The following is a 25422-nucleotide window of genomic DNA, read 5'->3' as shown; positions in this document are numbered from 1 at the left end:
TGACTCAAATTGTGTCAATAAGCCTATCAGAAGCTTCTGAAGCCATCTTCTTCTGGAATTTTCCAAGCTGCTTAAATCCACAGTCAACTTAGTGTATGTAAACATCTGACCCACTGGAATTGTGATACAGTGAATTATAAGTATTGTGCACAAAGTAGATGTGCTAATCGACTTGCCAAAACTATAGTTTGTTAACAAGAAATTTGTGGAGTGGTTGAAAAACGTGTTTTATTGACTCCAACATAAGTGTATGTAAACTTACGACTTCAACTGTACACAGAATTGAAATCACTGGTCACTTTAATAATTGGAACTCTTGTCACTTTAATAATGTTTACATATTTTGCACTACTCATCTCATACGTATATACTGTATTCTATTCTACTGCATTTTAGTCTATGCCGCTCCGACATTGCACGTCCAAATATTTATATTCTTAATTCCATTCCTTTACTTAAATTTGTGTGTATTGTTGTCAAATTGTTAGATATTACTTGTTAGATACTACTGCACTATTGGAGCTCGAAACACAAGCATTTCGCTACACACGCAATAACATCTGCTAAACGTGTATGTGACCAATAAAATGTGATGTATATATTTCTAACAGACAGACCAGAGCAGGTAGCCCTTTGACCTTCCCTGTTTCGTAATGAACACAACCCAGTCGGCTTGGCTGTGAATAGGCCTTAGCTTCCTGTCCCTGTTTGACACCCGTGGTCGAGTGAATCACCAATCTGGACTGTTAGCAGTGTCCTCAAGAAAGCAAAAATCGAATATTTCAACAGCTCTCACAAATGGCATTGTCGAGGCCTGGCTTGTTAGTGCCATCCAAATATTGATGAGTGTAATGAATAGGGCTGTGATGGTCATGGAAGTTTGGATGATGGTTATTGGCCTGCCAAATTACTGATGTCACCGTGATAACCGTTCGAATAGAAAAAAATAAAGAAAAACAGGTTCTCCTCTTCTCCACTCTCACGTGCATGTGCTGCCATAGAAATATAATGAATAGAATGGGCATCCCCATTGAAGTCAATTATGTCATAATGGGTGGACTGGCGGCCATTGTGAGCGTACCCATAGGAGAAAAGCTGGAAGTAGAGCAGTAAGTGTACCCATTAATATGCACTGAAATTATGTTAATTAATTCCTTCGAAATAATTTGAATGAACATTCTACATTACCATGGAAATGATTGCAATACAATAACAGACAGCCATTCTGAGTGTACTCAGTTTACCAGTCAAATTTCCAGGGTTAGAGGTTCCAAGCCCGTTCTATTCATTCTATTTCTAGTTTCATCACGTTGTTAAGAGTCCATGTTATAGCAGAAATGGACTCAAGTGCACAAATGCCCGTTCATCCCGCCCTGAGTGAGCTGTTCATTCCACATATGGCGGTTATTTTCATCACAGTCTTCATCCATAACCGTCAGTTACACGGTTATGCGGTAATTGTGCCAGTGACATTCACCAGATGCACCTTTGGTTCAGTAAATGTTTTTCTCTAAACCCATTTCTAAATGTGAGAAATAATTAAAGACAATCCTTCCAGATTTTTTTGTTTGTCGTTTACAAATATAAAATGGAGTAGCCCAGAGGGGTATGTACTTACCTCTGTACACGTGATGGAGGGGCAAAGACACCATGTTTGGGAGGACAGCTGAAGTAGTTCACCCCGCCGACCGAGCCATCGTTCTTCCCGCTGGGCTTGTCCAGCTCGATCCCCAGCCAGAACCCTGAGGGACAGATGGATAGATAGAAAAAGAGGCGGACAGACAGTCAAAGTCAAACCATGATTAGAGCAGTTTCTCAAGGCCAGCTTCTCAAGGCCATCAAGCAGCTTCTCGAGGCCATCCATTTTATTATTTTGCTTGGCAAGTCAGTTAAGAACAAATTCTTATTTACAATGTCAGCCTACCGGGGAACAGTGGGTTAACTGCCTTGTTCAGGGGCTGAACAACAGATTTTTACCTTGTCAGCTCGGAGATTCGATCCAGCAACCTTTCGGTTACTGGCCCAACACTAACCACTAGGCTACTGCTGCCCCTTCAATATTTGCATTCAATACTTGATTGCAACTATCACAATGCAAGACAAGGGTAAGTGCATTCATGTAGAAGAAACTCTTGCACGCTGTGTCTACAATAACCAATGTAGTCACATTCTTAAACAACTGTCTTCTACAAGATTCAGCAGCTTGATGTATTCCAATGGATGACGTTAAGGACCAATGGAAATTTACTGGGGGGGGGGGGGGGGGGGGGGGTTGGGGAGAGTAGCGCGTTTTTCCCTGGTTTACAAATGCTCTTCTAATCGTATCTTCCCTATAAACAATGGCTTAACTTACTTCTGATTTTACCCTAATAAAAAGTTTAGTATGGTGTGGCTATTATTAAACTTTAGCAGGCCTATGATATGAAGGCAGTTTGCCCCTGAGTACCAACTGACTCCGACAGCTGAACTTGAGCTGCTGAGGAAGATGGTTTCCGGCCTACCAGAGTAACTACTACAATGCCTTATACAAATAATTCAGATTGAAAATGAACGAATGACCTTCCTTTGTACGTCTATATCTGTATTACAGACGCAGTAGCCATCGGTGTCGTAGCATGCCACCAGCATATCTCTATCCCTCTGGGGTTAGGCCTAAGCTTATCTTCTATTCATCTTCTATGAGAGAGTACCATTTAAAAGTTAGGACACACCTACCCATTCCAGGGCTTTCCTTTATTTTTTATGTTTTTTACATTGTAGAATAATAGCGAAGACATCAGAACTATGAAATAACAAATGGAATCATGAAGTGACCAAAAAAAACAAAAAGTGTCATGCAAATCAAAATACACTACCGTTCAAAAGTTTGGGGTCACTTAGAAATGTCCTTGTTTTTGAAAGAAAAGCAAAAAATTATTCCATTAAAATAACATCAAATTGATCAGAAATACAGTGAAGACATTGTTAATGTTGTAAACGACTATTGTAGCTGGAAACAGATGATTTTTAATGGAATATCTACATAGGCGTACAGAGGCCCATTATCAGCAACACCACTTCTGTGTTCCAATGGAATGGTATGTTCGCTAATGCAAGTTTAGAATTTTAGAAGGCTAATTCATCATTAGAAAACTCTTTAGCAATTATGTTAGCACAGTTGAAAACTGTTGTTCTGATTAAAGAAGCAATAAAACTGTCCTTCTTTAGACTAGTTGAGTATCTGGCACATCAGCATTTGTGGGTTTGATTACAGGCTCAAAATAGCCAGAAACAAATAACTTTCTTCTGAAACTCTTCAGTCTATAATTCTTCTGAGAAATTAAGGCTATTCCATGTGAGAAATTGCAAAGAAAAGCATTCCAGGTTAAGCTGTTTGAAAGAATGCCAAGTGTGTGCAAAGCTGTCATCAAGGCAAAGGTCATCAAGGCAAAGGATGGCTAATTTAAAGAATGTAAAACGTTGTTTAACACGTTTTTGTTAACTACATGATTCCATATGTGTTATTTCATAGTTTATGTCTTCACTATTATTCTACAATGTAGAAAAACCCTTGAATGAGTAGGTGTGTGCAAACATTTGACTGCTACTGTTGACAGTTGTGTGCCTTTCCAAATTATGTCCAATAAATTGAATTTACCAGAGGTGGACTCCAATCAAGATGTAGAAACATATTAAGGATGCACCTGACCTCAATTTCAAGTCTCATAGCAAAGGGTCTGAATACTTATGTGAAAAATGTAATTTTTTAAATATAAATTTGCAAAAATGTTTTTGCTTCGTCATCATGGGGTATTGTGTATAGATTGATATGGACATTATTTTTTTCAAATCCATTTCAGAATAAGGCTGTAACCTAACAAAATGTTGAAAAAGTCAAGGGGTCTGAATACTTTGAATGCACAGTATATACAGTAGCAGTCAAAGGTTTGGACACACCTACTCATTCCAGGGTTTTCCCTTAGTTTTAAAATTTTCTACATTGTATAATTAATAGAAGACTTCAAAACTATGAAAGAGTGGCAAAGAGGGACTTTGCAATTAATTGCAATTCATCTGATCACTCTTCATAACATTCTGGAGCATATGCAAATTACCATCATACAAACTGAGGCAGACTTTGTGAAAATTAATATTTGTGTCATTCTTAAAACTTTTAGCCACGACTGAATGTTGTGTAGTAAGATTTTATGTAACTCATCTTAATAACTTGGTGTATTTACCCCCCTTAATTTTGCCTACAGTTCTGACTTGGTGGTGCACATGCAGCCTATAACCTGTTATAGAGAAATGTAATCATCGAATAATGCAAGAGCTTTCATTGTCTGCTTATATGGCCCCTTTATTTATCCTACGGTTCTGACTTGGTGTACAGGGAGAACACAGTAAGAACGGCCCATGATCTGAATTCTGTGCCTATAACAGGTAGCTATATCGATTACTCGCGCATTAATATTTGTACATTATAATTGTTTTTGTACATTCCAATTGTTATATTGCTTATATAGGTCTCGCTCATTAGTACAGTATCTTATTAATCATTTTAGATAATGTTGGAATGATTTCATTGTTTTGCTTACTTTATATTTAGCTCATGTGCTTTTCTTCACGAGGAGGAGAAACTAAATAACGTTGTTGGGTCTTTAAACCATGTTTGCCAGTGACAGTCTCTTCTCAATCAAATAGTTTTCTCAACAACATCACTAATGCACCATCATGGTACAAACATAACAAGACAGTGGTGAAGAGGGCACAACAAACCCCCTCAGGTCCCCAGATCCTCAAAAGGTTCTACAGCTGCACCAGAGAGCATCCTGACTGGTTGCATCACCGCCTGGTATGGCAACTGCTCGGCATCTGACCGTAAGGCGCTACAGAGGGTAGTGCGAATGGCCCAGTACATCACTGGGGCCAAGCTTCATGCCATTCAGAACCTATATAATAGCAGTGTCAGAGGAAAGCCCATAAAATTGTCAGACTCCAGTCACCCAAGTTACAGACTCTTTTCTCTGCCACCGCACGCAGTACCAGAGCGCCAAGTCTAGGACCAAAAGGCTCCTCAACAGCTTCTACCCCCAATACATAAGACTGCTAAACAATTCATAAAAATCGCTACCAGACAATTTACATTTCCCCCCCCCCCCCCTCCCCCCTTTTGTACACTGCTGCTACTCGCTGTTGGTTTGTTATCTATGCATAGTCACTTTTCCCCCACCTACATGTACAGATGACCTCAACTAGCCTGTACCCCTGCACACTGACTCGGTACCGGTGCCTCCTGTATATAGCCTAGTTATTGTGTTACTTTTTGTTATTACATTTTATTTTAGTCCACTTGGTAAATATTTTCTTCTTGAACTGCACTGTTGGTTAAGGGCTTGTAAGTAAGCATTTCACGGTAAAGTATACACTTGTTGTATTCGGCGCATGTGACAGTTGGATTTTGATTTGACTTAATAGACCCATGTAATTCCAGTTGATATTGCAAGGATTGTTTTGTTTGAGCAATGTGCTGTCTGTGCGTCGGTATATTGCATAAAAAAGTGAATGCTCGTGATTGTATTTTCCTTTCTTTTAAGACCAAATAGGCATAATGAAATAATACAATGTTGTGCAGTGGATTTAATGGCAAAAAAATATTTGAAAAATATTGGTTGAGTTTGCCCCACCAAGATTAACATGTCAGAATTGCCATTGTTAACGACATTTGGAGATTGTCAAGCCAAGCCTTTGATACTGGGTAAGCCTACAAGGTAGGGAGGGATGTACAGTTGAGGTCGGAAGTTTACATACACCTTATCCAAAAACATGCAGTTTTTCACAATTCCTGACATTTAATCAGAGTAAATATTCCCAGTCTTAGGTCAGTTAAGATCACAACTTTATTTAAAAAATTTGAAATGTCAGAATGATAGTAGAGAGAATTATTTATTTCAGCTTTTGTTTCTTTCATCACATTGCCAGTGGGTCAGAAGTTTACATACACTCCATTAGTATTTGGTAGCATTGCCTTTAAATTGTTTTACTTGGGTCAAACATTTCGGGTAGCCTTCCACAAGCTTCCCACAATAAGTTGGGTGAAATTTGGCCCATTCCTCCTGACAGAGCTGGTGTAACTGAGTTAGGTTTGTAGGCCTCCTTGCTCGCACGTGCTTTTTCAGTTCTGCCCACAAATGTTCTATAGGATTGAGGTCAGGGCTTTGTGATGGCCACTCCAACTCCTTGACTTAGTTGTCCTTAAGCCTCTTTTCCACAACTTTGGAAGTATGCTTGGGGTCATTGTCCATTTGGAAGACCCATTTGCGACCAAGCTTTAACTTCCTGACTGATGTCTTGAGATGTTAATTTTCATGCCTCATGATGCCATCTGTTTTGTGAAGTGCACCAGTCCCTCCAGCAGCAAAGCACCCCCACAACATAATGCTGCCACCCCCGTGCTTCACGTTTGGGGTGGTGTTCTTTGGCTTGGAAGCCTCCCCTTTTTCCTCCACAACATAACGATGGCAATTATGGCCAAACCGTTCTATTTTTGTTTCATCAGACCAGAGAACATTTCTTCAAAAAGTACGATATTTGTCCCCATGTGCATTTATAAACCGTAGTCTGACAATTTTTATGCCGGTTTTGGAGCAGTGGTTTCTTCCTTGCTGAGCGGCCTTTCAGGTTACGTAGATTTAGTACTAGTTTTACAGAGGATACAGATACATTTGTACCGGTTTCCTCCAGCATCTTCACAAGGTGTAACGAGGAGGACCAAAATGCAGCGTGATGATAATCCATATTTTAATGGGATACTTAAACAATGAACAAAACATTAAACCGACAAAATCAACAAAGACGAAACAGTCCCGTAAATGTGAACACTAACACATAGGAACACTGGTAACAGGAACAATCACCCACAAAATACCCAAAGAATATGGCTGCCTAAATATGGTTCCCAATCAGAGACAATGATAGACAACTGCCTCTAATTGAGAACCAATCTAGGCAACCATAGACTTACAAAAACACCTAGATAGGAAACACCCCCATAAACATACAAAACCCCTAGACAAAAACACATACATCACCCATGTCACACCCTGACCTAACCAAAATAACAAAGAAAACAAAGAATACTAAGGTCAGGGTGTGACAGTACCCCCCATTTAAAGGCCCGTCGTAGGAGGTTCCAGTCTGCGAACTATTGCCGGACGCTCTGGACTGGGTACTGTTGCCGGACGCTCTGGACTGGCGAGGCGCACTGTAGGCCTGGTGCCGGTACTGTGCCGAGGACACACACCTCAGGGCGAGTGCGGGGAGGAGGAACAGGGCATACTGGACTGCCGAGGCGCACTATAGGTCTGGTGCGTTGTGCCGGCACTGGTGGTACCGGGCGGGGGACACGCACTTCAGGGTGAGTGCGAGGAGCAGGAACAGGGAGTATTGGACCCTGGAGGTGCACTGGTGGCCTGATGCGTGGTGCCGGCACTGGTGGTACCGGGCTGGAGACACGCACCTCAGGGCGAGTGGAGGAACAGGAGGTACTGGGCTGTGGAGGCGTACTGGAGGTCTGGTGCGTGTTGTTGGCACTGGTGGTACTGGATAGACCAGACCGTGAAGACGCACTGGAGGTCTTGAGCTAATGGCCTGCACAACCCGTCCTTGTTGGATGGTGACTCTAGCCCGGCATGTGCGGGGCGCAGGCACAGGACGCACTGGGCTGTGCAGACATACAGGAGACACAGTGCGCAACGCCAGCGCAGGATATCCTAGCCTGAGGAGACCCACTGGCTGTCTGGATAGCAGGGCTGGCACCATCTGCCCTTGCTGGATCCTCACCCTAGCCCGGCAGATGCGGGGAGCTGGGATGTAGAGCACCGGGCTAAGCACGCGTACTGGAGACACCGTGCGTTCTACCACATAACACGGTGCCTGACCAGTACGATGCCCTCTCTCTCCACAGTGAACACGAGGAGTTAGCGCAGGTCTCCTACCTGGCTTCGCCACACTCCCCGTGTGCCCCCACCCAATACATTTTTGGGGCTGCCTCTCGGGCTTCCAGCCGTGCTGCCTCTTCATACCGAACACTGGTAACAGGAACAATCACCCACAATATACCCAAAGAATATGGCTGACTAAATATGGTTCGCAATCAGAGACAACGATAGACTGCTGCCTCTAATTGAGGACCAATCAAGGCAACCATAGACTTACAAAAACACCTAGATAGGAAACACCCCCATAAACATACAAAACCCCTAGACACAAAACCCCTAGACAAGCGCAAACACATTCATCACCCATGTCACACCCTGACCTAACCAAAATAACAAAGAATACTAAGGTCAGGGTGTAACACAAGGTCCTTTGCTGTTGTTCTGGGAATTAATTGCACTTTTCGCAACAAAGTACGCTCATGTCTAGACGACAGAACGGGTCTCCTTCCTAAGCAGTATGACGGCTGCGTGGTCCCATGGTGTTTATACTTGAGTAATATTGTTTGTACAGATGAACGTGGTACCTTCAGGCATTTGGAAATTGCTCCTAAGGATGAACCAGACTTGTGGAGGTCTACAAATGTTTTTCCTGAAGTCTTGGCTGATTTCATTTGATTTTCCCATGATGTCAAGCAAAAAGGCACTGCGTTTGAAGGTAGGCCTTGAAATACATCCACAGGTACACCTCCAATGGACTGAAATGATGTCAATTAGCCTATCAGAAGCTTCTAAAGCCATGACATCATTTTCTGGGATTTTCCAAGCTGTTTAAAGGCACAGTTAACTAAGTGTATGTAAGCTTCTGACCCACTGGAATTGTGATACAGTGAATTATAAGTGAAATAATCTGTAAACAATTGTTGGAAAAATGACTTGTGTCATGCACAAAGTAGATGTCCTAACCAACTTGCCAAAACTATAGTTTGTTAACATGACATTTGTGGAGTGGTTGAAAAATGAGTTTTAATGACTCCAACCTAAGTGTATGTAAACTTCTGACTTCAACTGTATATCTCCCTCACTAACGTTAAGCATCAGCTGTGAGAGCAGCTTACCGATCACTACAACTGTACACAGCCCATCTATAAATAGCCCATCCATCCAACCAACCACATACCTCATTCCATTATTTTTATTTTTTCTGCTCTTCTGCACACCAGTATTCTACTTGCACATCCTCATCTGCACATCTACCACTCAAGTTTTAATTGCTAAATTGTAATTACTTCGCCACTATGGCCTTACCTATTGCCTTACCTCCTTACTTCATTTGCACACACTGTCTACAGATTTTTATATTGTGTTATTGACTGTATGTTTGTTTATCACATGTGTAACTCTGTGTTGTTTTTGTCTCACTGCTTTGCTTTATCTTGACCAGGTCGCAGTTGTAAATGAAAACTTGTTCTCAACTGGCATACCTGGTTAAATAAAGGTGAAATATATATATTTTTTAATGAATGACCCTTTTACAGCACCTTGAAAATGGCTGAATGAAGCGAAAACAAAACTGTGTGGCACCAAAGTTGTTCCGAATGACAGACAGACCTGCCCAAAGCCGTCACTTGTCACTTAATAGTACCCAACTAGTTCTGGCTTTCGTGTATCTAAAGGATTGATCCTGCAGAGTAGTGTTCCAATAACGCTTCAAGTAAAGTGATACCAAACATTTTCTCCAGTGGAGAGTTTATAACACTAGTACAGAAAACACAATCATAGCTATATTTACGTATATGATATACAGTGGGGTCTGAAATTATAGACAACCGCAATAAAGATAAGCAATAATGACTGTATAAAATAAATACTTCAAATACTGAGCTACAGTGCATTTAGAAAGTATTCAGACCCCTTGACATTTTCAAAAGGTTGTCATGTTAAAGTCTTACTCTAAAATTTATGAAATAGTTTTTTTCCTCATCAATCTACACCATAATATCCCATAATGACATAGCAAAAACATTTTTTTCACATTTTGCAAATGTACATTAAAAAAAGTTACTGAAATATGACATTTACATAAGTATTCAGACCCTTTACTCAGTACTTTGTTGAAGCAACTTTGGCATAGATTACAGCCTTGAGTCTTTTGGGTTATGACGCTACAAGCTCTGCACACCTGTATTTGGTGAGTTTCTCCCAATAGCACAGCTATTTTCAGGTCTCTAAAAAAGAGATTTTCGATCACGTTCAAGTCTGAGCTCTGGCTGGGCCAGTCAAGGACATTCAGAGACTTGTCCCGAAGCCACTCCTGTGTTGTTTTGGCTGTGTGCTTAGGGTCGTTGTCCTGTTGGAAGGTGAACCTTCGCCCCAGTCTGAGGTCCTGAGCGCTCTGGAACAGGTTTTCATCAAGGATCTCTCTGTACTTTCCTCCGTTCATCTTTCCCTCGATCCTGACTAGTCTCCCAGTCCCTGCCACTAAAAAACATCCCGCCAGCATGATGCTGGCACCACCATGCTTCACCATAGGGATGGTGCCAGGTTTCCTCTAGACATGAAACTGAGCATTCAGGCCAAAGAGTTCAATCTTGGTTTCATCAGACCAGAGAATCTTGTTCTTCATGGTCTGAGAGTCCTTTAGGTGTCTTTTGGCAAACTCCAAGCGGACTGTCATGCCCCTTTTACTGAGGAGTGGCTTCTGTCTGGCCACTCTACCATAAAGGCCTCATTTGTGGAGCTCTGCGGAGATGGTTGTCCTTCTGGAAGGTTCTCCCATCTCCACACAAGAACTGTATCAGTGACCATCGGGTTCTTGGTTACTATCCTTGCCAAGGCCCTTCTCCCCCGATTGCTCAGTTTGGCTGGGGGGACAGCTCTAGAATGTCTTGGTGGTTCCAAACTTCTTCCATTTAAGAATGATTGAGGCCAGTGTGTTCTTGGGGACCTTCAATGCGGGACACATTTTTTGGTACCCTTTCCCAGATCTGTGCCTTGACGCAATCCTGTCTCGGAGCTCTACGGTTATTCCTTCAACCTCATGGCCTGGTTTTTGCTCTGACATGCACTGTCAACTGTGGGATTTATATAGACAGGTGTGTGGCTTTCCAAATCATGTACAATCAATTGAATTTACCACAGGTGTAGTCCAAGTTTAAGAAACATCTCAAGGATAATCAATTGAAACAGGATGCACCTGAGCTCAATTTCGAGTCTTAAAGCAAAGGGTCTGAAAACGTATGTAAACAAGGTATCTGTTTAATTAAAACTTATTTGGGACTGGGGGGCAGTATTGAGTAGCTTGGATAAAAAGGTGCCCAGAGAAAACTGCCTGCTACTCAGGCCTAAAAGCTAGAATGTGCAAATAATTAGTAGATTTGGAAAGAAAACACCCTGAAGTTTCTAAAACTGTTTGAATGATGTCTGAGTACAACAGAACTCATATGGCAGGCAAAAACCTGAGAAAAAATCCAACCAGGAAGTGGGAAATCTGAGGTTTGTAGTTTTTCATTGCCTATCGAATATACAGTGTCTACGGGGTCATATTGCACTGCCCAAGGCTTCCACTAGATGGCAACAGTCTTTAGAACCTTGTTTGAGGCTTCTACTATGAAGGGGGCGAGAAAGAGAGCTCTTTCAATCAGGTGTTTGCCATGAGCTGATCACGCGCGCTCCCCTGAGAGCGAGCTGCGTTCCATTGCATTTCTAAAGACAAAGGAATTCTCCGGTTGGAATATTATTGAAGATTTATGTTAAAAACATCCTAAAGATTGATTACATCATTTGACATGTTTCCACGAACTGTAACGGGACTTTTTGACTTGTCGCCTGGACCTAGTGCTCGTGCCGCATGAATTTGGATTACTGGACTAAACACGCAAACAAAGTATTTGGACATAAATTGACTTTTTTGAACAAAACAAACATTTATTGTGGAATTGGGATTCCTGGGAGTGCATTCTGATGAATATCATCAAAGTTAAGCGAATATTTACTATGCTATTTCTGACTTCTGTTGACTCCACAACATGGCGGGTATCTGTATGGCTTATTTTTGTGTCTGAGCGCCGTACTCAGATTATTGCATGGTGTGCTTTTTCCATAAAGTTATTTTAATCTGACACAGCGGTTGCATTAACGTCTCTGGGATATGTGGGACGGTAGCGTTCCACCTCGCCTACAGCCAGTGAAATTGCAGGGCGCCATATTCAAAACAACAGAAATCCCATAATTAAAAATCCTCAAACATACAAGTATTTTACACCATTTTAAAGATGAACTTGTTGTACATACAGCCACATTGTCCGATTTCAGAAAGGCTTTACGACGAAAGCACACCAAACGATTATGTTTGGTCAGCACGTAGTCACAGAAAAACACAGCCATTTTTCCAGCCAAAGAGAGGAGTCACAAAAAGCAGAAATAGAGATAAAATTCATCACTAACCTTTGATGATCTTCATCAGATGACACTATAGGACTTTATGTTACACAATACATGTATGTTTTGTTCGATAAAATCAATATTGATATCCAAAAATCTGAGTTTACATTTGCGCTCAGTAGTTCCAAAACATCCAGTGATTTTGCAGAGAGCCACATCAATTTACAGAAATACTCATAATAAACATTGCCAAAAGATACAAGTGTTATGCATGGAATTTTAGATCCACTGCTCCTTAAAAAATGTTATACATTTGCTAACATTTCTAAAAAACGGTTTTCACTTTGTCATTATGGGGTATTGCGTTTAGATTGATGAGGAAAAATAATAAGGCTGAATAATATTTTAGATTAAGGCTGTAACATAGAAAGTCAAGGGGCCTGACTACTTTCCGAATGCACATTGTAGGGTCAAAAAAAGTCTGAAATTATATTTTATACTAATACAATTGCTCAGCGATATAGATTTTTTAAAACAAGTAATACGTATTATCCTCAAAAAGGTAGGAGTCAAAATTGTTGACACCCCTAACGATTCTTATAAAATAAAGTAGTCACAAGTTTAGTACTTGGTCCCATATTCCTAGCACGGATTGACTACATCAAGCTTGAGACTACTTTGTTGGATTCATTTGCGGTTCGTTTTGGTTGTGTTTCAGATTATCTTGTGCCCAATAGAAATGTATGGTAAATAAGGTACTGTTATTTTGGGGTCACTTTTATTATAAATAAGAATATGTTTCTAAACACCCTTACATTAATGTGGATTTTACCATGACTACAGATGATCCTGAGTGAAACTTAAATAATGAGTGAGAAAGTTATAGGGTCAAAGATCATATGCCCAAGACATACTAACCTCTATCCATTAGCAATAACAGGAAGTTTGCATAAAGTTTGTTAGAATCTTATTCAAAATTATTCACAGCTGTAATGGATCCAAAGTTGCTTCCACCAAGTATTAACTCTAAGACATCAATAAGAAAAAAAAGTATTTAAAGTATTTATTAGGAAAATGTTCTAGAATTATCTTTGACTTTTAACATTTAGAAGGTTTGGTAGATCTGTAGGATTTTTTTTATTTTTATGTAATCCTTTTTAGATTTAATTATAAAGCAGCAAAATGTGAAGACTACAAGGGGTGTGTAGACGTTCAGTAGGCACTGCATATTACGTATCATGTATACATTGCATAATCCATATTGCTAATGGGGAGGTCAAGTGATGCTGCTGCCACTATTACTCAATGCTAATGGAAATGTTCAATGCAACCGCAATCGCTATGTAAAGAACATGTGTTAAGAGCATGATATACTTCAATATACTATCAACAACTTGCCATAAACTTGCAAACATGAAAATCCCTTGAAAACCAGCTTTGTTTGTTTCTGACTTGGTGAACATGTTTAAATAACAAATTGTTAACCCTGATTAAGGCAGCTTGTAGGAAATGCCTTGGCATGGCAACATAAGTACAAACAAGTGAGAAAACAAATATACAGCACTATGATGCTTAATATTATGTATGACGATACTCCATACAGTAGAGAATTTTACCCTGGTGATTGCTCATGGGTGTAATCCCAAAATAGTCCCAAAAACCAGACCGTAGGCATTAGTGTCAAGGGTCTGATTTCAATTACATTATTTTGGCAACGACGACAAAATCAACAAAAAAATGTCTAAGATCGGTCTTCTTCAGACAGCCAACTCTCCCAACAAATCATGGATGTGGGAAGGCGGGCCTTAAAATGCGAGCGGGCGTTGTGGTCATGAAAATCATCACTGCGGAAACATCTATTTCGTGTCCTTTTCTGTTGTTTTATCTCGAGCTCCATACCCACTGCCCAACCATCCATCAGTTGTTTTACCTCAAGTTCCATATCCACTTCCATCTTCTCACTCGTTCTTCAACGTCCTCCTCCTCAACCCCTGCACTATCGCCCTCGTTTGTCTCCACCATGAAACATTTTAGAACGCCATTTACCCATTGTGTTTCTGGAGTGATATTTGGCTGTGTACAAGCTAGCAAGCGTGAAATATAGTAGCTAGCCAGAATGATGTTTGTTTTGAGAAAAGTCAGCTAACCTAGCTACTATCTAGTTCAATTTCTCTCAGGATTATGAAGGCAGCAAATTGTTTACAAAATTAGCATACTATTGACCTAAAAGGTTAGCTGTGTTAGCCCAGTCTTTAGCTTATCCAGGGTCAATGATACATAGAGCAACCATGTACTGTCTATCTATGGGAACAGCAGCAACCTTTTTGAAAGCAACATTGCTAAAAATGAATTAAGTAAATTATAATGAACATCATACTATGTTACCTGTAAAGCCTAATAGTCATCTCCTTATTTTCATTTTGTACCTAAATTACAATGGTTGGATATGCTGTGAGAATTTTTACAGCGGATTACAGACTATTTCATTCCCTTCATCTGAACATCAGAGTGTCAGCAATAATCATGCATGTCAGTTCAGTGCACACTGCGTAACCAAGAAAATAAAGTATTTGAGAATACATTTATTTGGAAATATATTTCGTTGAACCCCTATCCACCAGGAGATTTTTATTGTGGATCTAAATCCATATAGCTGAAATTAAAATCGCAGTGACGGAGAACATTAACCCGTTTTCTGAATAGCCTTGTAAAAGCCTAACACTAAGATTGTATTTTATAATTTAGCTAGTCATGTTGGCAACATAAAAAGCTTTGAAATGATGCCCACCTGACCCAGATTGCGATTTATAATGGAAAAATGTTGGATTGCGTAAACAACAACAGTAATTGTATGATGGTGGGGATGCAGGGCTTTGTTCCAAACAAAACAAGTCTGCTTGCTGTAGTTCCTCAGCAGCAGAGCTAAAAAAATTTTTTTTAAAAAGCACCTTATAGTTGAAGACTCTTCTTTGAGTCACAAAATTGCATTGAAATTACTAGGAACTGTGTAATGCTACAAATTATTTTTTCTTATTTTGCACCTACCCCAAATGTTGAAAGAATATTCTTATCATGTTACTGAATGTATCCAGAGTATTTTTTTTCGATTAGTTATCAACAAATGCAGTTAAAAGTTAAGTAAATGTGAAATGCAGCGTCCTCACCTTTAGTATAATAAATACACACAAATATCATACCCCAAGAGGTAAGCATTTTTTTTTGGGGGGGGGGGGGGTAATATTTGTGCATCTAACCTTTTTACTCATCATTATTTACAAATTATTCAGGATTATCTGTAATCATGGTCGTATTAACATGTATGTAGAAGTGTTTATAAACAAATTATATTCTTATTTACAATAAAAGTGACTCCAATGACAAAATTCATTATTGACCATAAATTTCTATTCGGCACAAAATAATCTAAAACAACCAAAGCAAACAGCAAATGCATCCAACAAGTGCTGAGTCACAAGCTTGATGTTAACAGTGCTAGGAATATGGGACCAAAACTAAACGTTTAACTACTTTAATACACAGCAGTGAATTTGTCACAATACTTGTGGTCCAATAAAATGGAGGGACTATGTATAACAAGTGCTTTGGTTTCTAAACAGTTCACCCAATATGGATGAAAATACCTTCAAATTATATCTGTCAGTCTGCACTATAACGTCATAGTCATTGTATCATTTCAAATCCAAAGTGTGGGGGTACAGAGCTAAAACCCAAAATGTGTAACTGTCCCAATACTATTAGAGCTCACTGTATTGTAATTATGCGGTAACCACACCCATGCCCAATGTCTTTCCTTTAGGTGGCAGTTTGCACAAAATAAAAATGACTTAAAGGATTTTACCTTTGGCCCCATAGATTTGTGTATGTAGGTAAGCGTTTGCCAGTAGAATTTCAGAACACTTTTTAGATTGCAGAAAGATTGTAGCTTCCATCAATATAATGGTCTGCATCATTTCCAATCCCCCACATATTTCTTTGTAAATACATACTACCGGTGAAAAGTTTTAGAACACCTACTCATTCAAATGTTTTTCTCTATTTTTACTATTGTCTACATAGTAGTAGAATAATAGTGAAGACATCAAAACTATGAAATCATGTACTAACAAAAAAAGTGTTATACAAATCAAAATACATTTTATATTTGAGATTCTTCAAAGTAGCCACCCTTTGCCTGGATGACAGCTTTGCACACTCTCGGCATTGTTCAAGTGCTTGTTCAATGAACCATAAACAATTAATGAATATGCACCTGTGGAACGGTCATTAAGACACTAACAGCTTACAGACAGAAGGCAATTAAGGTCACAGTTATGAAAACTTAGGACACCAAAAGAGGCCTTTCTACTGACTCTGAAAAACACCAAAAGAAAGATGCCCAGGGTCCCTGCTCATCTGCGTGAACGTGCCTTAGGCATGCTGCAAGGAGGCATGAGGACTGCAGATGTAGCCAGGGCAATAAATTGCAATGTCCGTACTGTGAGACGCCTAAGACAGCGAGGACAGCTAATCATCCTCGCAGTGGCAGACCACGTGTAACAACATCTGCACGGGATCGGTACATCTGAACATCACACCTGCGAGACAGGTACAGGATGGCAACAACAACTGCCCGAGTTACACCAGGAATGCACAATCCCTCCATCAGTGCTCAGACTGTCCACAATAGGCTGAGAGAGACTGGACTGAGGGATGGTAGGCCTGTTTTAAGGCAGGTCCTCACCAGACATCACCGGCAACAATGTCGCCTATGGGCACAAACCCACCGTTGCTGGACCAGACAGGACTGGCAAAAAGTGCTCTTCACTGACAAGTAGCGGTTTTGTCTCACCAGGGGTGATGGTTGGATTTGGGTTTATTGTTGAAGGAATGAGCGTTTCACCGAGGCCTGTACTCTGGAGCAGGATCGATTTGGAAGTGGAGGTTTTGTCATGGTCTGGGGCGGTATGTCACAGCATCATCGGACTGAGCTTGTTGTCATTGCAGGCAATCTCAACGCTGTGCGTTACAGGGAAGACATCCTCCTCCCTCATGTGGTACCCTTCCTGCAGGCTCATCCTGACATGACCCTCCAGCCTGACAATGCCACCAGCCATACTGCTCGTTCTGTGCGTGATTTCTTGCAAGACAGAATGTCAGTGGTCTTCCATGGCCAGCAAAGAGCCCAGATCTTAATCCCATTGAGGACGTCTGGGACCTGTTGGATCGGAAGGTGAAGGCTAGGGCCATTCTCCCCAGAAATGTCCAGGAAATTGCAGGTGCCTTGTTGGAAGGGTGGGGTAACATCTCACAGCAAGAACTGGCAAATATGGTGCAGTCCATGATGAGGAGATGCACTGCAGTACTTAATGCAGCTGGTGGCCACACCAGATACTGACTTACTTTTGATTTTGACCACCCCTTTGTTCAGGGACCCGTTATTACATTTCTGTTAGTTAAGTTTCTGTGGAACTTGTTCAGTTTGTCTCAGTTGTTGAATCTTGTCATGTTCATACAAATATTTACACGTTAAATTTGCTGAAAATAAACTCAGTTGACTGTGAGAGGACGTTTGTTTTTTTGCTGAGTTTATATGGCAAAGTTGTGATTTTTTTGGTCCTTAAATTAAACTGGTATACTTTTTTCATTCATGACTATTTTATTTAACCAATTTTGGTCTTTAATGCAGGGCCGGCAGAGAAGTTCCTTACTTTTCCCTCTTCCACTTGCCTCTTCCATATTTGCAGTAATGCTGCAATTAGTTGGTTGTAATTTTGGGTAGAGCAGACATTTCCATATATTTTAGTTAGCTGTATGTGTGACATAACTTGACAAGTCCTATTTATGATATCCTTTACAAAGATTATACCTTTTTTTGAGTTTAAGCACAATATTTGTTGCATTATTTGTTCTGTGTTTTCTGGTGGATTAAACTGAAATTTCAACCAACTTTCTATGGCTTGTTTTTAAAATAAAAATATTTTGGAGATTATTTCATTTTCAAATAACCAAAAGTAAGAGGTTATAAAAAAGGCCTTTCTTGAACATGGGGTGAGACATTCTTATTAATTTGCTAGAGAACCAGTTCGGATTTAAGTATAACTTTTGTATGACTGACGTCTTCAGTGAGAAGTCCACCGCTTTAATACTTAAGAATTTCAGCTCTCCAAATTCATATTCTAAAAACTAAAAACTTTAAATTGTGTCTGCCTTGCCATTCCAAATAAAATTTAATATTTTTAGCTCATATAATTAATAAAACTGGTATAAGCAAGACCATACGCAAACAGGTAAACTGGGACATGACTAAAGAGTTAATCGGGGTGATTTTTCCATAGGCAGACAGGTTTTTCCTTTCCAAGGAGGCAAGATCTTATCTATCTTTGCTACCTTTCTATTAAGATAATTTCTCTCTTTCGGGATATGTATACCGAGTATGTCCACATCACCATAAGAACATTTTATTGGTAAACTACACGATAATGTAAAAGTTTAAAAAAAATTGTGATCCAATACATAATATAGTACACTTTATTATAATTTGGTTGTAATCCAGAGAGGTTAGAAAAACTAGATAATCTATGAAGGATCCAAAATATGGATTTAAAAGACAACATCAGCCTACAATTACATTTATTTTAATGCCCTGGATATCTAACCCTTTGATATTATTGTTGGATCGGTTGGATTTAAACAACTAACATTTCGATGGAAATAATAAATAGATATGCCGATAGTGGACAACCTTGTTTTACTCCGACACTTCTCAAAGTAGCCATTATTTACTATACATAACTTCAACCCATTTTATAAGCGATTCTCAAAAATGTAAATATTCCACGCATTTATATATAAACTCCAGTAGAACTTCATCAAAAGCCTTTTCAAAGTGAGCTATGAATACCAGGCCTGGTTTTCCATGTTTTTCATTAGTGTTCTATTGTTTCCAGTACTTACATTATCAAAATATCGTCCATGTAAAAAACATGTCTGATTAGGATGAATAATATCCGACACCTTTTTAATTCTATGTAATTCAGGTCTCAATTTTTTTTAATGGACTAGATCTTTATATTTACCACTTGGACCCTGTTTCAGTAAAAACGAGTGGTTAAAACATAACACAGTCCTCTGAGTTATTCGAAAAAAAGATTGGTACAGTTCCTTGCAAAACTATTCACCCCCATGGCGGTTTTCCTATTTTGTTGCATTACAACCTGTAATTTAAATAGATTTTTATTTGGATTTCATGTAATGGACATACACAAAATAGTCCAAATTTGTGAAGTAAAAAAAAAAAAAAAAAAAACTTGTTTGAAAAAATTTTTAGAAAAAAAAATGTGAAAAGTGTTGCGTGCATATGTATTCACCCACTTTGCTATGAAGCCCCTGAATAAGATCTGGTGCAACCAATTACCTTCAGAAGACACATAATTAGTTAAATAAAGTCCACCTGTGTGCAATCTAAGTGTCACATGATCTGTCATATGATCCGAGTATATATACACGCCTGTTCTGAAGGGCCCCAGAGTCGGCAACACCACTAAGCAAGGGGCACCACCAAGCAAGCGGCACGATGAAGACCAAGGACCTCTCCAAACAGGTCAGGGACAAAGTTGTGGAGAAGTACAGATCAGGGTTGGGTTATAAAACAATAAAAGAAACTCTAAACATCCCCCGGAGCACCATTATATCCATTATTAAAAAATGGAAAGGATATGGCACACCAACAAACCTGCCAAGATAGGGCCGCCCACCAAAAATTATAGAACAGGCAAGGCAAGGAGGGCATTAATCCGAGGCAACAAAGAGACCAAAGATAACTCTGAAGGAGCTGCAAAGATCCACAGCTGAGATTGGAGTATCTGTCCATAGGACCACTTTAAGCCATACACTCCACAGAGCAGGGCTTTACAGAAGAGTGTCCAGACAATAATAAGCAAACATGTTTGATGTTCGCCAAAAGGCATGTGGGAGACTCCCCAAAAATATGGAAGAAGGTACTCTGGTCAGATGAGACTAAAACTGAGCTTTTTGGCAAACCCAGCATCATGCTGTGGGGATGTTTTTCATTGGCAAGGACTGGGAAACTGGTCAGAATTGAAGGAATGATGGAAGGAGCTAAATACAGGGAAATTATTGAGGGAAACCTGTTTCAGTCTTCCAGAGATTTGAGACTGGGGCGGAGGTTCACCTTCCAGCAGGACAATGATCCTAAGCATACTGCTAAAGCAACACTCGACTGGTTTAAGGGAAAACATTTAAATGCCTTGGAATGGCCTAGTCAAAGCTCAGACCTCAATCCAATTGAGAATCAGTGATATGACTTAAAGATTGCTGTACACCAGCAGAACCCATCCAAATTGAAGGAGCTGGAGTAGTTTTGCCTTGAAGAATGGGCAAAAATGCCAGTGGCTAGATGTGCCAAGCTTATATAGACATACCCCAAGAGACTTGCAGCTGTAATTGCTACAAAAGGTGTCTCTACAAAGTATTTACTTCGGGGGGGGTGAATAGTTATGCACGCTCAAGTTTTCAGTTTTTTTGTATTTTTTCTTGTTAATTTCACAATAAAAAAATATTTCGATCTTCAAGTGCTAGAAATGTTGTGTAAATCAAATTATACAACCCCCCCCCGCCCCACAAAATCTATTTTAATTCCAGGTTGTAAGGCAACAAAATAGGAAAGATGTCAAGGGGGTGAATACCTTTGCAAGCCACTGTATACCTCCACGGGTATGCCATCCAGCCCTGGAGTTACCAGACTTAAAGGCTTTAATTGCATCAAGAAGTTCCTCCTCTGAAATTTGACCTTCACATATCCACCTTCATAGTGGATATGGAGGAGACTGAAATGAAAACATGCTTAAAATACGTAACTTCCTCTTTCAAAATATTGTTTGGTGAATCATGGGTGACTCCGTCATTTCATAACACTTTCCGTATTGACTGAATTGAAACATAATTGACCGCAACCCTGTTAGTATGGTAGTTATTATGCCAGTTCTCATGGTTACCAGTGGATGTAGCATGATGTGTGTAGTGGGTTTGGGGAATAGACAGTGATCTGACCTGGGGCAAAGTTGGTCTTGCCGTAGAAGCGGACCACCCCTGTTCTCTGGCCCACCACCAACACCCTCTCCCCTAGGCGCACCTCGGGCCCGTCACACACGGAGCTACTGGCCGAGGGAGTCCGGCTCCGGGGTACTGGAACATGGGAGGGGGAGAAAGAATATTAATGCTTTTACCAACACCGTAAGCAGCTGTAACATCAGGGAAGCCATTAAAATAATCACCATCATGTTCACTAATAACACCATCATAATTATGACTTATTATTCAAGCACCTTCCTGGACATAATAATAATAGTAATTTCAGCTCTCAACATAACCATGGCCTCAAGGTCAATACTAAAGTAATTATCGGCTATACTGCGCAAGAGCGCACTAATCGATGTGACTCTCAATTGTCAATGTAACTAACTAATAATTGGATCAGAGAGCGAAATGAAGGCTCCTCTACGACTTTAAACTGGTTCCACCATATAAGGTACATGGATATCACTCAAAGCAACGTAGGTGGATTTCATTGGTTTGAAATTATGACACGAAAGTGCAGTACCAATGAGGCTGGGGCTGGGATTAGACCGGGTCGGAGGGGGCATGGTTTTGGAGCTGGGCTGAAGCCGTTCCCGCCGCTGCCTTGCGGGAGGCCGTTGTCGTGGAAATGGCCGAGGTTGCACGGTCAGGCCATGTCTGGAGTCCAGGGAGGATGAAGAGGAAGAGAGGGAACGAGAGAGAGCACCTGGGGGAGGAAAATAAGGAGTGGACAGTTAGCGAAGAGGTAAAAGTTAATAATTCACCATAAGCAAAATAATATAAATGGGAAAAACAAGATATGCTGTCAGAAGACAATATTTAGATGAATGTGGTAAGGCCTTGAGGAAAACTACCAGAAATCAGTCACTGCACACCACTTTGATCAAGCAGTGCATCAAGCTTCCAACCGAAGCTTGCAAGACATGTACAGAGGAAGTGCTCTTTCTCTACACCCTAAATCACACAGCAGGGTGTGTGCCTACAATCTTAATTCCAAACCATCCATTTCTATCATGTCTGCCATGAGATCTATATCATTCCCTGGGTCCCATGAAGCACGCAATTCAGAGCCTGCTTAAATGGATCGACATTGTGTCAATTTTATCGTTGTCCCTAAACCGGTACTGTTGTGGCTCAATATGCGATAATGTGATTAGAATGATATTGTAAACAACAGCTAACTTTCCGGAACATAGATGTCTTATATGGGCAGAAAACGTATATTGATATTAATCTAACTGCACTGTCCAATTTACAGTATCTATTACAGCAAAAAAAAGACCATACTATTGTTTGAGGATTGTGCACAACAATAAAACATTTTATCACAGCAACTGGTTTGATACATTCACCTCTGAAGGTAAATAATGTGACTTACATTCAGTAATCTTGCTCTGATTTGTCATCCTGAGGGTCCCAGAGATAAATTAAACATAGTTTTCAAAAAGAAAGGAGGACCAAGGCACTCTTCATATTATTAATTAAAATGCCTTTATTTGTATGACATGTTCAACGGAAACAAAGGTTTAAAAACTTATTATGTATCAAATCCCGTAAGCGGGATCGTTTTGACAACATCCGGTGAAATGGCAGAGCACCAAATTCAAATAAAATTATTAGAAATATTTAACTTTCATACAATCACAAGTGCAATACAGCAAAATAAAGCTTAACTTCTTGTTAATCCAGCCACCGTGTCAGATTTCAAAAAGGCTTTACGGCGAAAGCAAACCATGCTATTATCTGAGGACAGCACCCCAACAAACAAACACATGACAATCATATTTCAACCCGCCAGGCGCAACACAATACTCAGAAATAACGATATAATTCATGCCTTACCTTTGAAGATCTTCTTCTGTTGGCACTCCAATATGTCCCATAAACATCACAAATTGTCCTTTTGTTCGATTAATTCCGTCGTTATATCCCCAAAATGTCAATTTATTTGGCGCGTTTGATTCAGAAAGAACACTGGTTCCAACTCGCCCAACATGACTACAAATTATCTAATAAATTACCTGTAATCTTGGTCCAAACATTTCAAACAACTTTCCTAATCCAACTTTAGGTATTTTAAAAAGTAGATAACAGATCAAATTTAAGACGGGATAAACTGTGTTCAATAGCGGATAAAATCAAAGTGGAGCGAGCTTCAGGTCGTGCGCCCCAAACAAAAGAGTCCACTTGGCTCGACTCCCAGAAAGGAAAGGGATACTTCTTCATTACTCAAAGGAAAAACATCAACCAATTTCTAAAGACTGTTGACATCTAGTGGAAGCCATAGGAACTGCAAGCATATTTCTATTAAAACGGGCTTGCCATTGAAAACAGATTGACCTCAAAAATGTTTTCCCTGGATGTATTGTGCTCGGGGTTTCACCTGCCAAATCAGTTCTGTTATACTCACAAACATTATTCAAACAGTTTTAGAAACTTCACAGTGTTTTCTATCCAAATCGACTAATAATATGCATATCCTAGCTTCTGGGCCTGAGTAGCAGGCAGTTTACTTTGGGCACGCCTTTCATCCGGCCGTGAAAATACTGCCCCATATCCCAGAGAGATTTTTAAAAATCAGACGCATTTAAACTGTATGACCGTCAGGGAGTACAAAGAAATGTTAATACAATGTCCCCTTTTGAACAGATTTGTCTAATCAGACCCAATTTGAAGAGGGAGTGGTTACAAAATAGATTGAACAACACCTAGTTAGCAATACTTTACACATTAAAAAGTGAAATACTGTAGATATGTTATCAAAAAAAATCTACTCCAAGCTACAAGCATCAAAACGCCTAGAAAGGTAGTTCTAACCTTACATATGACTGGGCAAAGTGCCAAGAATAGGAGAGCCATCTATTCCATAGTACACTAGAACACAGCAAACATGGACAACAGTCTAAACATAGCTGAGGGCAATAGAGCAAAATGTCCACTAGATGACAGGAAATGGATCTATCACGACTCCGCAGAAAAGGTGAGAAATCCATATCTTCATTTAAACCAGGGTACTTAGTGGCCTGTAGTTTGTAAATCCAAAAACGCTCCCATTGATTTAGCTGTTTAAGACGGTCCTCTTTTCTAATTGAGGCCGGAACATGATCAATACCTATAGCTTGTAGGGAGGCAGGGTTGCCATGGTGTAAGGAATTGTAGTGCCTTGCCATGGGGTAGTCTTTATTGCCTACCCGTATGACGTACTTGTGTTCCGCTAAGCGGTCTTAAGGCGGTCTTTGTCCGTCCAATGTAGAACACCTTGCACTGTGGACATTCCAACATGTAGATGACATCAGTGGTTTTGCAGTTAATTAAATGCTTGACTTGATATTTTAGAAGCTGTGTCAACAAAATACTTTTTCTGTAAAATATTTCTGCAATGGTTGCATTTAAAAGAGACCCTGGGTTTGTGATCTAGCAACGTTTTTTGAGAGTCACCAGGAAGATAGCTGTGGACTAATTTGTCATTTAGGGTAGGACATCTCTTAAAGCTTATTACTGGTGGCTCTGGGAAGACTTGGCGTAGTAGTGTATCGCTTTGGATGATTCTCCAATTATTTTTAATGATCTCTGCTTCAGTGCTGTATTTTGTAACAAAGTACACTCTCTCTGATGTATCACGAGGCACTCCCCTACGCAACAAGTTCTCTCTGTCAAGTCGTCCGGCCCATATACCTGTATATTTCAGGGCACGATTCAAGAAGTGATTCTCCAATTCAGCAGATTTGACACTGTAGTCTGTTTCCAGATCGCAAATTCTGAGGACTCTTTGGAATTGGCCATATGGAATGTTCTCTTTTAGCCTTTTGGGGTGAAAGCTGTCTACCCTCAGAATGATATTCCCATCTGTAGGCTTACTAAAGATTGATGTGTGCAAACAACCTTTTACATGTTTGTCAAAGTCCAAAAAAGTAATGTTATCCTTGCTGTACTCCATAGTTAGTTTGATGTTAGGGTTAATGCTGTTATTGGTGGAAGGAAATAGGTTAATCTTCTGAGCCGGACCAGAACAGGCAAACATCATCAA

The 25422-nt window shown here is 40.0% G+C and overlaps 1 protein-coding gene across 3 annotated transcripts in view; it reads right to left on the bottom strand.

The window, feature by feature from the left end:
• Positions 1-25422, bottom strand: part of LOC110505243 (CAP-Gly domain-containing linker protein 4) — a 97405-nt gene that overhangs the window by 25968 nt on the left and 46015 nt on the right. For all 3 annotated transcript variants that reach the window (XM_021584347.3, XM_090220442.1, XM_090220441.1), the window contains 3 exons: positions 21919-22101; positions 21369-21503; positions 1619-1742 (listed from right to left, as the gene is read on the bottom strand). In XM_021584347.3, the coding sequence (XP_021440022.3) occupies positions 1619-1742; positions 21369-21503; positions 21919-22101 (442 nt within the window). The remainder of the gene's footprint in view (positions 1-1618; positions 1743-21368; positions 21504-21918; positions 22102-25422) is intronic.

The sequence above is a fragment of the Oncorhynchus mykiss genome, chromosome 25 (assembly GCF_057628025.1).
Source record: "Oncorhynchus mykiss isolate SJ-2025 chromosome 25, ASM5762802v1, whole genome shotgun sequence".
Lineage (NCBI taxonomy): Eukaryota > Metazoa > Chordata > Actinopteri > Salmoniformes > Salmonidae > Oncorhynchus > Oncorhynchus mykiss.
Note: the sequence above shows the minus strand (reverse complement) of the source record. Positions and strands in the feature narration are given on the sequence as shown.